Source organism: Aspergillus bombycis (genome assembly GCF_001792695.1).
Source record: "Aspergillus bombycis strain NRRL26010 chromosome Unknown contig00001, whole genome shotgun sequence".
In the NCBI taxonomy this organism is placed as follows: domain Eukaryota; kingdom Fungi; phylum Ascomycota; class Eurotiomycetes; order Eurotiales; family Aspergillaceae; genus Aspergillus; species Aspergillus bombycis.
The window spans coordinates 162,013-176,194 of NW_019170003.1; the positions used below are offsets into that span (position 1 = coordinate 162,013).

The window sequence follows — 14,182 nt, forward strand, 5'->3', positions numbered from 1 at the left end:
ATCTGCTCAACTTTGGCATGAAGCATCCTTATGTGAATGGGAGTCTTTGTATCCAACTCCGAGATAGATATATCTCGTTCAACTATAGAATGCAACAACCAAGTAGTTCATACTGATAGAAACAATAGAAACGAAACGGATATATATAAACTACCGTAAGCTAAGAGAAAGATGCGTATATTTCACACCCCCATTTCTACTTCACTATAAGCCCCCTCTCCAAGCACCTTTGCCGGATGAAGAAAATGAAAAACCGTCTGCACCATGAACATGGGAATAGTATCAAACACATACATAAACACTTCATGGCTGGCAAGATAGCCGTCATTCCCTTGGCAGAATTCAACAATGCGAAACAGACACCGAATAATAATCAACAACGACACTCCAAACAGGACATATAACAACGGCCCATACGGCATTGAAAGCACCCGGGTGCGTTTCAGCTTCTGGACGCGTTGGTGGAAAACAACTGAAAGGGTGAAGAATCCACCAAAGAAGATCAATTGCACGAAGAGTCCCACGATGGTCACCTTCTGGCCGAGACTAGACATCGAAGAGATAGCCATCATACCACCGCCAGTGGCTTGCATCAGGAATGCAATTACATCCCCGATCACGAAGATCTTGGTGACCTTGTGTGGTGCTATTATGGATAGTTCATGCGAGCGAGCGAACAGGACAATGCGGCTGTATATCATGTAGATTGTCGCTGCGTAGAGGGAAGGGGGCAGGAGGATGCAGACGTTCTGCCCAATGTAGGGTCCGATGGCTGTTTTGTCTTTTGCTGAGGCCGTGCGGAATATGTAGCCCACGGTCATCACTGGAAAGACGCCTGTCAATACAATGTACTTCGAGGGAGGGGAAAGGGATTGTCTCACTGATCGCTCCCACGACGAACGTTGTGAAAAACCAACTACGGAGCTTCCATAGCTGGAAGATGTGGAAGCCGGTGCTCGCGCCGTAGCAGATAAGGGCGATGACTGCGGCTGCTACACTAGGGCTGTAGTGATAGAACGAGTACTCACTCATCGTGATTGATCGAAAAGGTGAGGTCAAGATGGAACACTTAGCAGGGCAATAGAGAGAAGTGTGTCTGTGAGGGAGGACCTGGTAGAAAAACACTGCATTATATAGGGAGATGCTAATATTATCTACGCCCCCAAGGGCTTCAACAGGATGCAGTCCACCTACAGCAGCACTAACACGGTCTAGTTTAGCATCGATTCGTAACAACCTACTAGTTGATCTTCTGCAGGTCTGTAGATTGTGCCCTAGTAGCTTCGAGCGCTAATCAACCAATGATATCACACCCGTACTCGTACCTTTCGTATAGGGATAACAGAGCCCTTTTCCTCCTAGCAACAAAGTTGTACCGAGTAATTATAGAAAGCGCACCATTTCCCGACAATTGGAGAGACAATTTCAAAGACTGTTAGCATGTCCTTTAGACAATAACAGGTATACCTTGAGGACAAGAGTCGCCCGCTGTTTCTGTCCTGTACGAGCCATTGACGAGAATCGTAGGATAGAATATACATTGGAGGTATAAAATACCATACCATACACTATGCTAACGATTATACAGGGGGAGCTTGACGGTAGACCATGCCTAGCTCCTCCATCGGCCACTTAAGCCAACCCCGAAGTGATGGATCCAAATAACCAGATACCTCTCGTAGCAAACCTTCGGGCCACCTATCAATCCAATACTTGGGCCCTCCAGTCCTCAGAAGAACACATGAGTAACCAAAGATGACCAATGCATAAGGGTCTTTCCGTGCTAATAAACTTCCATACTCATCCCCGAACAGACATACCCATCCAAAGAAACCCGAATAGGGCATTTTCGACCACTTGATGAGCTCATTTGCAGCACTGCGATAGGTCATAATTTGTTCTGAGGCAAGTGGCATTGTTTCAATATAACCCGCAAAATCATTCACACACGACTCAAGCTCCACAGGCCCGTTTCCCAAAGGCTCACCGTCAAACAATGCCCCTAAGACGCCAGCCTTAATGTGCGCCCAGGTCGACAGCATGATTGTGCGAACTCCTTGAATATGCACGATCCAAGGAGCCAGGACATCAGTCCCACTGCACAGGAGGCTATCGTGGTTATACGAAGTGCCAAGTTCGAAGACAAATGCAAGTGCCGAAACAGCATAAAGCGCATGACAGTTTGATGGTGAGATTCTCGAGAGTGCCAATGAGGAGTCTTTCAAAGATGCCTCATACTGCTGATAAGCGTATGCTTTGTAACGCACCTCCGACGAGCCTTTGCGGCATATATGCAGGGCAGACACGGCCCTGATCATGGGCAGGAGAAATCTGTGTTCGAAAGCTATCTCAGGGATCTCAAATTGCCATATATAATGGAATTCAGCTTTATCAGAAAGTGTCTGGTATGTAGCCGTCGAGTAATGATGAATGAGCCTAGAATTTAGGACATCATCGTCGCTTACTGATGGTTGAGGCTGAAGAGATGAACCTGACTGAGCCCAGGGGTTTGGGGGCAAAGTCCTGGTGGTCCCTATGTTAGAAGGGGAAGGGGATGGGGTAGCAGTAGCAGACGCCAAAGAGCTGTGATCATTCATTGCTTGCGATCCTGCATATTCGCACTCTATACGGTGTTGGACACAATTTCTGCACGATGGCTTTTGTTCGTCGCACTATGCCGCTAGTCAGTTGTAGTAATTGTCAATACTCCGTGCATTTATGTACAGACACTCATTACAAAGCATACAAAATGGTAGTTAGTGAGCTAACTATCGCTTTGGCGAGGAAACTCAGATATAATTATATTATATCAAAAGAAAGAGATCTCACCTTTATCCTACGCCTTTTGCAATTTGGACACCCTGTTCTTGTTTTCCGATGTGATCTCCTGGCTAGGGGCATCGCGAATAGTCCTGGGCGCAGAACCAAGTATATAGAGAGCGCTCAAAAGAATAAGGAATAGGAGAGATAAATTAGACAGCCGTGATGGAGATTAGAAGGCACGATCTCCTCTAGAAATCTCTAGGCAAAAGAACCTCCTGCAGTTGCACTGCAAGATCGAATGATCAGTAACCAAGAGAAACAAAGCTTCGTAAGCTGACTCCTATACTATGAAACCCAGTTGTAGGCAAACACAGTTCCGAAACGTGTTCATTCTCTGGCTTGGGCCATACACAGCTAAGGGACGGACATCAGCCGCAAGCTGGATTTGATACTGGGGTGAAATGCCTGGAGGTCACCTGACGTTCGGTCCCACCTGACGCTCGATTTTCTATTCAACCGCCTTTGAAATGAAGCCCTAGAGCCATATCATACATTAGATCGTTTCTGAATCGTTTAGTAACTTCCTATGTGCACTACCGAGAATCTAGATCACCGGTTTAATGATCGGGATGTGTTGTAGTCCGCGTATCCGTCGCCTCCGCCGATGTATCGTATTAGATTGTTTGGATCGCTATATCCGTTTCAGTATATCCCTCGATATCAATTGGGTGATGAACATTATATTCATCTGGTCTACAGTTGATCCCTTGATTTGGCATTTTACAAACATATTTAGCAACTCTTGCGCCACGAAATAAAGATGGTGGGTGAGCACCACGCGTGAGTATCGGTTCTAGAAATTACAACGTGCTTATGTTTGGTATGAGGTCTTCCCTACGGACCCTACCCCATGAAACGCTCGATCAAACAGTATCCCAATAACTGGGAATTTCGGATGCGCTATCAAATACCGCGTACTCTGGGGGCTTTCCGTTTGATTCGTGCCCTTCATGTGTTGAAGGATTCTCCGGGCATGTTTCAACCAGCTTCGCATCATGGACATGGTCGCTATACTGGGGCAGTGCCTCTTCTCCCTCGTCCCAAGTCGCAATGTCTAATAGCGACTGGCGACTAATGCTGGCCGGTGGACAGAACAATAAAAATATTGGAAGGGAAAGGCGAACCTACCGATGATAAGTATGATATACCGGGGTGGATAAGGATGGCTAACTAACCGAAGATAGATGACCATCGGGGTTCAACAGAGTGATTGAGAATTGTATCGAATGTCTAACTTGCAGGACCGTGGCCGCAGTGCTTTGTAGACACTGCCGGGTAGACTTTGGTAAATGAAGCAACCGGGAGCATTGATACCAACATCTGTCGTCCGTAGTTATATCCATATCCTCCCAGGTTGGAGGGTCAAATACATCGGTCAAAACCTCTCGGGATCGAGAAGCATGGAATGGCCTCGATACTGTATGTGTTTCAATAATCACTGATCTAATAGTTTTCACATTCAGGCTCTTCAGCAAAGGAACGAAGCGATATGTGACTCGGATATTGCCGCCGAATTGGACAATCGGGGTTGGAATGCTGACTTGGTACATTATCTTGTTCGGCCAATCATTCTCGATGCTCTACCCGGTATTAGCTCCTGAAGCTCTGGGTCTATCTTGTAGGGTGAGTTACTTACACTAGGAACAGTACGCAAGGGCGTCTCGTAGACCTTTCGAACGCTGATCTCTCTCGACGTGGCTACACTCTCACCTTTCCGGCCATAGATCTGTGCTCTCAAAAAATACTGAATATAATAGTCATCCACGCCCGTCATGGATTCCGGTAACCGCCCAGGAAGGCACATTTCGAAAGGAAATTCATAATTGCCCGGCCCTAAGATCGTTGCGGATCTTCCTGCCGACACCCGCAGAAAGCTCCAAACATCATGATGGAAGGGCAACTCCTTCCAAAATGCTTTGTAATGTCGATGTGACTCGCTTGGGAACGCGGTGTCCCAGCTGTAACACACATTGGCTTAGTGATGGTTTCGTTCTCTTAGACGTGGTGGACATGTCACATACTTGATATAGTAGCGGCCCTCGAGATGTAACTTGATGTCGCTCACTCGCGTAGGTTCACTGAGGCACAGAAGCACTTTGCCTGGAGCATGGCCGTACTTAACCGTATGCCCTGCTGTGGGGATCCAAATCGTGTTCTGATCCAACCTGCAGGAGACCATCAGTGAACATGCCTACGTACAGTTCACAGCCCGCTGCGCACCTAATAACAAAGTAGGTTGGTGGTACCTTTCGATGTGAAAAGTATTTAAACGGGTGAATCATTATACCCGTGTTGCCTCAATGCATATACGACTATCTATGCATACGAGTCTACCGGATGTCCATCCCAACTTCCATTGATTTATATGAGCCCCTTCTCTCGATCGTCTTTGCTTAGGTCGCCTTTGCGGATTCCTCCGAGAGGTTGAGGTATCACTCGTGTGTGAATAACATTACAGCCGGGACGGTGAGGTCTATGGAAAAGAACTAGAACGTGGCATTCCATCCCACGAGACAAATTCTTGAACGTGGCACTTGAATAAAGGGGTAGACTCTTATTCGGGTCGTGCGAATGCAAATAGAGAAATAAGTAGCGGCAAGGTTCAATAACAGGATGTGGACCAACCCACAGATCCTCAAACAGGAAGATATAAGACAGCCTGAAGAGATACGAAAAGGGGTAAAAGTCAAACAATACTGACCCAACAACTGACATTACTGCTCATCTGCCATCTAGGGTGCATAAGCCAGCTCGGCATACGTAATCTAATGCATAAGGCGAGTGCATAAACCTCGGCATAACGCAACCCCGGATCTCGATCTGCACCGATAAATCATGGTCGAGAAGTGGAACTATTGAGACTAGGAAAAGGATCTGCGCTTTTCCGTGGACTTTATTGGAAGGCCAACCTTATGTTACTTAATGATGCATTACCCCCTCCCACTGGGAGGGATGATTTTTTGCATTCCCTATCCCTTGCTTTCATATATCTTTCCACCTTCGTGACACTCGTGGATCATCGGTGATCACCAGCGCAGGCTGAGAAAGATCACTCTCAGCAATGTCCGAACGGCCTCTACAGGCCACTATTGATTCCAATGCGAATAATGCAATCCCCAAGAAGAGTTTCCGACTCCCAGCATTCCTGGATCACTTCAATGCCCGGGAGCTCAAAGTCTTCTTCCGGTGCTGGGTTGGCATCTGGGTGGCAAGTCTGTTAATCTTCATCACCCCAGCATTGACCAGCATTGGTACCGCTACGTTTTTTGCGAGGTAAAGTTCACCCGATGACCGATTGTTGTACCCTCCTTTTGAGCGCATCTGTCCCGCGACCGCAATGCTGAGGATGTGAATCAATAGCCTCGTCCTCTTGTTCAACCCGCCGTCCGGGATCGTGTTCATTTACCTACTGGGAGCTCTGACTCTTTTCATTGGAATATGTCTCGCTTGGGCATGGGGTGTCATCACGATGAAGGCCGCTTACGCAGCCAGACCAGTAGCAGACACACAGGCAAGGCTGGCATCATTGCAACAGACAGCAGTAGCCCAAGCCAACGCGACAGGACTTCCGACTGCCAGTGTGGCACAACAACTTATCTACGATGGCTACATGCTGGACACGCGGGTCACAGCGATTACATTCTGTCTCGTCTGCACATTCATCTACTTCATGGTAGGAAAACCTCTTCCGTGGTGAACGCTGACCAGTTGAGAAGCGTAATAACCATGCATAGGCTCGCCTGCGTGCCAGTAATCCCAAAACAACCCTGACCTCCATCTTTGGAATCATCATCTCCGACCTTTTTCTCAACTTTACGCCCCTTCTACCCTCATTCTCGGGAACGCTGCCTCTGACGCTCGTGAAACCGGCCGCCATCGGTGTGGGACTCGGCTTTGCATGTTCAGTGCTCTTTTTTCCTCGATCGACCTCGCATGTGGTGCTGGATAGTATGGAGGATATATTGGAGCTAATCCAACAGCCACTGGCGTTCACTTCCGTAACGCTAGGGAAGAAAGCACAGCAGCCGGACGTCGACCGACTACGCAAGACACATGCGCGGATTATCCAGGAATATCGAAAGATGGAGCCTGGGTTGGCGTTTCTGCCATTGGACTTCTCCGTGGGCCGCTGGGGTCCCGAGGAGGTCTCTTCGTTCAAGGAGCCGATGCGTCAGGTCGTCGCGGCCATTCTGCTTCTGCTTGAATTCCACATCGGTCGGATCCATGGCGAAGTACGCACAGAAGACATCCTTCGCGAGCATGCCGAACAAACAAAGGATGCAGTTATCTCGGACGAGAAGCAGCCTCGCAAGGTTGGAGCCCAACAGCTCTCCCAACTCGTGGAGCTGCTGGAAGGGTTGCGCAGCCCAGACAGCCAGCAACTGTCCGAAGAAGTCGTGGATGAACTGGTCCGCACGAGTGCAGTGGCACTCGACGCGTGTCTAGAGGGATTAGCAGTGACAAAGGAGTGCCTCCATATGGTCAATTGCCGACGATGGGTGAGGCGAGCGTCTTCAGCGGAACGCGAGGAACTGTATCAGCGAAGTCAGACAGCACTCGAGAGTCTCCGCAAGGCTCACAGCAGCTTTCTTCACGATATGACCGAGCTCCTGATTGGTCATTTTGCACCTACGACAAATGGCGACACTCGTGACCAGCGCAAGTTAGGAGCACTCGTTGTTGGGATGGTCTTTGAAGAACACGTCTGTATCACAATCACTCGCACACAGGCTCTCCTCGCTCGTGTATCGACCGCTTTCCACGACGCGAAAGGAACCAAGATATGGTGGCCGACAAGCCTTCGATACGCCGCCTCCTGGGCATTTCGGAAGAAAGCAAAAGCACCAACAACGACGACGGTTGTGGAGGACGATCCGGACGAGGCAGAGGACCTGACCAAAGCTGCCCAAGAAAAGCTTCGTATCAGTCGTGGATACCGACCTAGGCACCGCAGCCCCCTGGGGCGAGCGATTTTAGGAACCTATCATTGGTTTACTTCGAACGAAGGCCTCTTTGCCTTACGCATGGTGGTTGTTACAATCGCCCTAGGCATTCCCGGGGTGATTCCCCATACCGCTGGATTCTACTACCGGGAAAAGGGCCTGTGGGGACTGATTATGGCGCAAACCGGGTTGCTCGTCTACATGTCGGAGTTTACCTTTTCCACTCTCGGGCGACTGGTTGGGACGGTCGCTGGCGGTGTTCTAGGGCTTCTGGCATGGTATATCGGCTCGGCCAATGGTCCTGGTAATCCCTATGGATTATCGGCCGTTATGGCCGTGATGCTTGCAATCTTGATCTGGATTCGCCTGTATTTGCCTCCGAGCCTCCTTCAAGGAGGAATTATGGGCGGTGCCACTTTCCTCCTGGTGGTTGCATATAGCTATGATGATACGTGAGTCCACCGTCGACGACATGTAGCGCCACTTCCTCTGCTAACATTTCATTCAGACACATTCCACAGTACGGCAACCCTGGAGTCGGCTATACGGTCTTTTGGCGACGGCTACTCCTCGTGCTGATCGGCGTCGGTGCCGCGACAATTGTCCAGATGTTCCCCCGTCCGCCATCGGCCGCCCGGCATATCTGCAAGACCTTATCTCACACAATACGGACGTTGTCCGACCATTATGCATTGCTCTTATCGTGCTGGGGACGCTCTCGCCACGATGGGCGCGTAATCGGCGAGTCAATCTCCCTTCAGTTGACGGAAGGGTTGGTGATGCTCGACGGTCCTATCGATATGCTACGGTTCGACTTCTCTAGCTCTCGCTTCGACAGTGAGAGTCTGGGTCGCGTGAAGGTGCTCTGTCATGCCATGAACCGCAGTTTGGGACAGCTGTTGCTGTTATCTGGTACCCTGCCGAGCGAGTTTCAACATCGACTGGCGCAACAAACCGCCCTGCTGGATCACCAATGCATTGGCGAGATTATGGCTGTCCTGGGGATGTGCGAACAAGCACTGAAGACCGGCGATGCATTGCCTGAGATTCTACCCACCCCACTCGTCAGACGCGCCTTTGACTACTGGCAGTCCCACCCGGCAGAGATTGACTTCTCTCGCGACACAGTGAGGGATGAGCATTACCGCCGCTTCTGCGTGGCCTTGAGCGCGTATCTTAAATTCCTAGGCACAATCGATGAATTAGTGCTAGTGATCAAGGGGGTTTTGGGCGAGGCGCATTTGGTTTCCCATGAGTTGAGAGACTTGGTTTGAGGCATGTTGGTTGTGGTGTTGGCGACTTTTATTATGAAAAGATAGAATAACAAGTATTATAGACTATACACGCTCTCGTGGGAGTATAATTGATTCCAATGGCAGTGATATTAAGCCTTCCATGAAGTTGATACTAGAGCATTAAGATTTTTGAACATTTTTCAGTCCGCGATTACTGACAATTAAGTGATTTCCAAGTTACTCTCTTCTTTTTCTTTCTCTTTTTGGGGGGGGAGATCAAATGAGCAAGCGACAGACTGGCCTCGTCCGAGTATCGAATGATGTTTGACAGCTAAGACATCACTCATCTTTGATGGCAACCGAGACGGTACCCATGGTACCAGACTCTTGCCAATCTCCGATATCGACTTTATATTTCGGATTATGGTTGAGCATGGAGAATCTATTCCGTCTTCCCGACTGCATCGGGGCGCTCCATGCCAGTGTGCAGATGCGGGCGTCCTTCACGTCATCGATGAGATCGAATGTTCCTTGGGTTCCCGACATAGAGTCGGTTTCACCGCATGAGCAGACGTCTCTGATGCCGCCGTTATGACGGATGATCATATCATCCACATCGTCGGCTGTCATGACATCGCTCTGGTCACCCTGCCGATAGAATTGCCCGCTGAACGAGCGTCAGCAACAGCAGAGGTGGCACCGAAGTACTGGGTGCATACCTGTCAAGGTGGGCGTTTTCGATGCGCAGATCATACTTCATGCCATCTTCAATCCGAATATCGACATACTGACCGAAAGCGTCCGCAGCCATGGCGACTTAGTGGAGCATACAATGCTGTTCAATAGAATCAAGATAGTGAGGAATATGTTTGTTGATCACCGATACAAAGCTCTCCTTCACAGCAGTGGGTTGGGGGGGTAGCATAAGTTATTTAAGTGAGGTGATGATGCATCTATGACTGCGACACTGAAAGCTTCCCCCCAAGAACCGTGGAACGGGCTGCGGTATCCCCCCCACCCCCGCATGCCTGTCACAGTGGGCTTCTCGGATATAATAAACTGGAGGAGCTGGCTGCGTCATGGTGCGGAGACAGGTTATTCCGAAGGAACACCAGAAGTTCAAGTGTTACCACATAGAAAGATCAGGCTGATGTTGCCCTAGAAGCGGGGCCACAGCCGTTGTTGCGATTCAATGTCCGAGGTTGCCAAGACCGCCATCGTATAGACAGCTCAGTCGGTGGCCGAGTATGGCTAGTGTTGCCTGACTGAGTCGAATATGATCTCTCTCGCTTTATTTGTTCGGCATGCCTGCAGGGTATGACTCATCTGTCGACATGCAGCGTCTCCGATATTTATCTCTGTTGCCTGCTTGACAAGAGCTGAATTGAACGCCCAGCATCCCCGTGCTATGTCAATGAAGAGGAAGAACTCTTTCGTATCCAGTTGAGAATCGCTGTCCAGTCGAGATCCCATTCGGAAGAACCCTCAATCCTATCCTGAGCTCCTCAACTGACGCCGTGAACTACGAGCGAAATCAAAATATAACTCCCCAAAAATTATGGCGGACCAGGACAACATCCGAACGCAACTCCGCAACCTTCCGGTCCTCGAAGGCCCATTCGCTGAAGTGAACTTTGACCAATTTCCGGACACTCCTCAGGATGCTTTCAAAAAGTGGTTGGACGAGGCGGTCATGGCCGGCGTCAAAGAGCCCCATGCCATGACGCTGGCCACTGTGGACGAACAAGGCTACCCAGACGCTCGAATCCTCATCCTGAAGAATGTCGATGATCGTGGCTGGCACTTTGCTGTCAAGGGAGATAGCCCGAAAGCTCAGCAGCTGGAGACCAATGGATATGCCGCCCTGACGTTCTACTGGCCCCAGGTTGGTCGGCAAATCCGACTGCGCGGAACAGCCCGGCCGCTGCCAGACGCTGAGTGCAGGGAGGACTTCGCCGAGCGTCCGTTTAAATCAAGAGTGAGCGCCATGGCCTCGAAGCAAAGCCAGGTGCTCCAGGACCGTGAGGAGCTTTCCCGTCGCATTGCGGAAGTAGAACGTGCCGCATCCACTGGGCAAGAAGACGGCTCCCAGAAGTGGAGAGTATATGCCGTTGCACCGACGGCGGTTGAATTTTGGCAAGGGTCGAATGATCGCCTTCATTATAGGCTACGCTATGTGCCAGAGACAGAACAGGGTCCTTGGCAAAGGGACCAGTTATGGCCATGACATACTCTAACTTGACGAAACGGCTTAATCCGTAACCAGAGTGACAGACTCATCTCAAAGTTCCATTATAACCAAGTTGTTGTTGACAGAGTCAAGCCCTTTAGTAGCGATTGGACGTCTGTCCGTAAATCAAAATCGATCCTTGATACTATTGCGTAGAGTTCCTGGTAATCTTCTCGGTGCCAAATTGCGGTCGCTCGTCCTGTTTAGTGGATGATTTGTATCACTAATAAATCACAGGGAGTAGAAAGCCTTGACCATCTGCGACGAACTCTGTAGTCGCGCAAGGTCAGCCCCTAAAGAGAAATATCCAGCATACCCCACGACCCGCGACCAGGAACCGTTTCACCTCAACCATTTCTCCCGACGAGCGAATATCGGAGTGGCCAACGGTAGGGTTGGATGGGGTGACGTCACGACCTGACCATGAGGGTTTCCGATGCAAGCCCTGAAGCCATCAGCCAACACGACCCAGACAAACCTGCTGGGCTTGAACGAAGATCCGACCGGCCTCTCGAGGGCGAAACTTGGCGGTATTCAGTTAAAACCAGGGGAATTGTTACTCGCGCCCATTGCAGCTTTTTCATGTGGCGTACCGATATCTACCAACAACTTTCAAAGCCAACTACGGTGCCAATCAATATCCAGCGGAATTAAACGCCGAAAGAGCTCTACGGATTCGTTCAACACGAAGTCCTACCTTGATTCCATCGTACGGTGAAGTGCGACACGTTCGTCGAGCATCCCGGATTGGGAGCGGCATACCATTCAGGCCTTCGATTTATGGCGGCTCCGTCCCCCGGCAATCTGTCAGCTCAGCAACTGGCAGATATTTCGCCGATCGGCACTGCTGTCCTCAATGCGCGAGATGAGATTCTATTCTTGAACCGCCGTTTCCGGGACCTGATGACCTGCCGATCGCGCAGGGCGTTCGACGGTTGGTCCCAATCCATTGCCCGGGGCGACTACGAGCGGGTGGCAACAGCATACGACACCGCGCTGAAGGCCAACAAAGCGCTGCGCATCGAATACCGTACGGGGAACGAACCATGCCAATGGCGCCTACTCATGCTAACGCCATTCGGCGAGGAAGAGCTGCGCGGGCTCCCCCTCGGCACCGACGGAGGCTCCTACTGCACGATCACCGACATCACCGAAGAGAAGCGAGCGGAGATTTCACAAAAGAAGATCGCCGAGGAGGCACAGCGGCGGAAGGAACAACAGGAACGCTTCATTGATATGATCAGCCACGAGGTCCGAAATCCCCTTTCCGCCATTCTACATTGCACCGAAGACATTTTGGAAGCGGTCCAGCAGAAGGACCAACGGGACATCCGGGTCGAGGACATTGCCCAAGCGGCGGAAACGATTAGTCTTTGCGTCGCACATCAGAAGAAAATCGTCGACGACGTGCTGACGTTCTCGAAATTGGACGCAGAAATGTTCACCCTATTGCCGCGGCGCGTCCAGCCCCGACAACATCTAGCCATGTCGTTAACCATGTTTCGGCCGGAGCTGCGAAAGCATGACATCGACTTCGAATACAAGCTGGACCACTCCTACGCCGACTGTGAAGTGGACTGGGTCGTCGCCGATCTCGACCGCATGAGTCAAGTTCTCGTGAATATCGTCTGCAACGCGATCAAGTTCACGGCCAAGGCAGGCAACGAGAAGAAGATATCGGTGTTCATGGGCGCCTCCAAGGTGCGCCCGACGTCCTACCCACCCAACGTCGTGTTCTTCAGCTCGGATGAGTCGGCTCTGCGGCGCAATGCGACGAACCGGCCCGAGTGGGGGCAGGGGGGCATGGCCTATATCATGGTCGCGGTGAAGGACACGGGCATTGGAATCACCGACGAAGCGCAGAAGCGGCTCTTTGAACGATTCAATCAGGCCACTCCGAGAACCGAGTCGATCTACGGTGGATCGGGACTCGGCCTCAACGTCAGTCGGAGGCTCTGCCATTTACACGGGGGCGAAATTGGCGTGAGCTCGAAGGAGGGTCACGGAAGTACATTCGGCTTCTTCTTCACTGTTCGTCGAAGTGTCGAGAGCTCCAAGAGCAAGCCACCCCGACAACAGCCGGGGGCCATCGCCGAGTTGTGCCGGGAAGTCCAAGCGCTCAGCAATGAAGTGACGGAAGGGACAAACGAGATCGCCAATCCGGCCATTCCCACCAGTCCTGAGATGACATATGTGAAAGAGGTGTCTCCCAACGCGTCCAAGGACGAGATCTGGCAGCATACCGCCAGAATCGCCTACGAGGCCGGCGACACGGAGGTGATGCGTCACAGTCCCAGTCTTGCCCAGTCCGCCGGTCAACCCCAGTATCCCAAGCAACAACCATCCCAATCACCACCGTCTCCACTGGACGCGACCAAAGGACGGCGGGTTCTGGTGGTAGAAGACAACGTGATCAACCAGCGTATTGTGGCGCGCAAGCTCGAGTCCTTGGGGTTTCAGGTGACTGCGGCCAGTAATGGGCGAGAGGCGCTGGATATAGTCCAGCAAAGCACATTCGACTGCATTCTAATGGATCAAGCGATGCCGGTGATGGACGGAAATTCGGCGACGCGAGCCGTTCGCGATCTCGAAAAACATGGGATGGCGCATGTCCCGGTTCTAGGCGTCACCGCAAATGTCCGGGCTGAGCAGCAAGCGGAGATGAAGGCGGCCGGCATGGATGACGTGATTCATAAGCCATACAAGATGCGAGACCTGTGCGACAAGATTCAGCAGTTGCTGCGATAATTTTCCGTCAGTTCCCTTCAGTTCAACTTCATTATCCTTGGGCGGTCACTTTTTCTGCCGATACCCGAAATGAGCTGAGAGACCTTTCCCTTAACCGGTCTAGCGCGACAGAGCCTTGGGGACTTTTAGACATTTTTCCATTTGCACATTTTGTGCAAGGAGAAGACGAAAGAGACTAATAATCATAATGCATGAAGGAAAGA

General features: G+C 50.8%; 6 protein-coding genes across 6 annotated transcripts; 3 read left to right on the forward strand and 3 right to left on the reverse strand.

The window, feature by feature from the left end:
- Positions 1 to 296: 296 nt before the first annotated feature.
- Positions 297 to 2,901, reverse strand: ABOM_000063 (RTA1 like protein; the record flags this gene model as incomplete). Its single annotated transcript, XM_022527193.1, has 4 exons — positions 297 to 823; positions 882 to 1,003; positions 1,801 to 2,672; positions 2,830 to 2,901. Coding segments are annotated over 4 exons (1,593 nt in total), but the record flags the coding sequence as incomplete, so codon positions are not given.
- Positions 2,902 to 3,686: 785 nt separating this feature from the next.
- Positions 3,687 to 5,002, reverse strand: ABOM_000064 (arrestin family protein; the record flags this gene model as incomplete). The annotated part of the gene is made up of 4 exons (XM_022527194.1): positions 3,687 to 3,947; positions 3,999 to 4,403; positions 4,460 to 4,781; positions 4,845 to 5,002. 4 exons carry the CDS (start codon positions 5,000 to 5,002, stop codon positions 3,687 to 3,689), a joined length of 1,146 nt encoding a protein of 381 aa, XP_022394944.1.
- Positions 5,003 to 5,884: 882 nt separating this feature from the next.
- Positions 5,885 to 9,040, forward strand: ABOM_000065 (uncharacterized protein; the record flags this gene model as incomplete). The annotated part of the gene is made up of 4 exons (XM_022527195.1): positions 5,885 to 6,096; positions 6,184 to 6,496; positions 6,558 to 8,218; positions 8,275 to 9,040. 4 exons carry the CDS (start codon positions 5,885 to 5,887, stop codon positions 9,038 to 9,040), a joined length of 2,952 nt encoding a protein of 983 aa, XP_022394943.1.
- Positions 9,041 to 9,340: 300 nt separating this feature from the next.
- ABOM_000066 (aegerolysin family protein) lies at positions 9,341 to 9,812 on the reverse strand (the record flags this gene model as incomplete). Its single annotated transcript, XM_022527196.1, has 2 exons — positions 9,341 to 9,668; positions 9,721 to 9,812. The coding sequence occupies 2 exons, from the start codon at positions 9,810 to 9,812 to the stop codon at positions 9,341 to 9,343; spliced, it is 420 nt and encodes a 139-aa protein (XP_022394946.1).
- A 747-nt stretch (positions 9,813 to 10,559) lies between these two features.
- ABOM_000067 (pyridoxine/pyridoxamine 5'-phosphate oxidase) lies at positions 10,560 to 11,228 on the forward strand (the record flags this gene model as incomplete). The annotated part of the gene is made up of 1 exon (XM_022527197.1): positions 10,560 to 11,228. One exon carries the CDS (start codon positions 10,560 to 10,562, stop codon positions 11,226 to 11,228), a length of 669 nt encoding a protein of 222 aa, XP_022394945.1.
- Positions 11,229 to 12,011: 783 nt separating this feature from the next.
- Positions 12,012 to 13,979, forward strand: ABOM_000068 (putative sensory transduction histidine kinase; the record flags this gene model as incomplete). Its single annotated transcript, XM_022527198.1, has 1 exon — positions 12,012 to 13,979. One exon carries the CDS (start codon positions 12,012 to 12,014, stop codon positions 13,977 to 13,979), a length of 1,968 nt encoding a protein of 655 aa, XP_022394952.1.
- Positions 13,980 to 14,182: the final 203 nt, after the last annotated feature.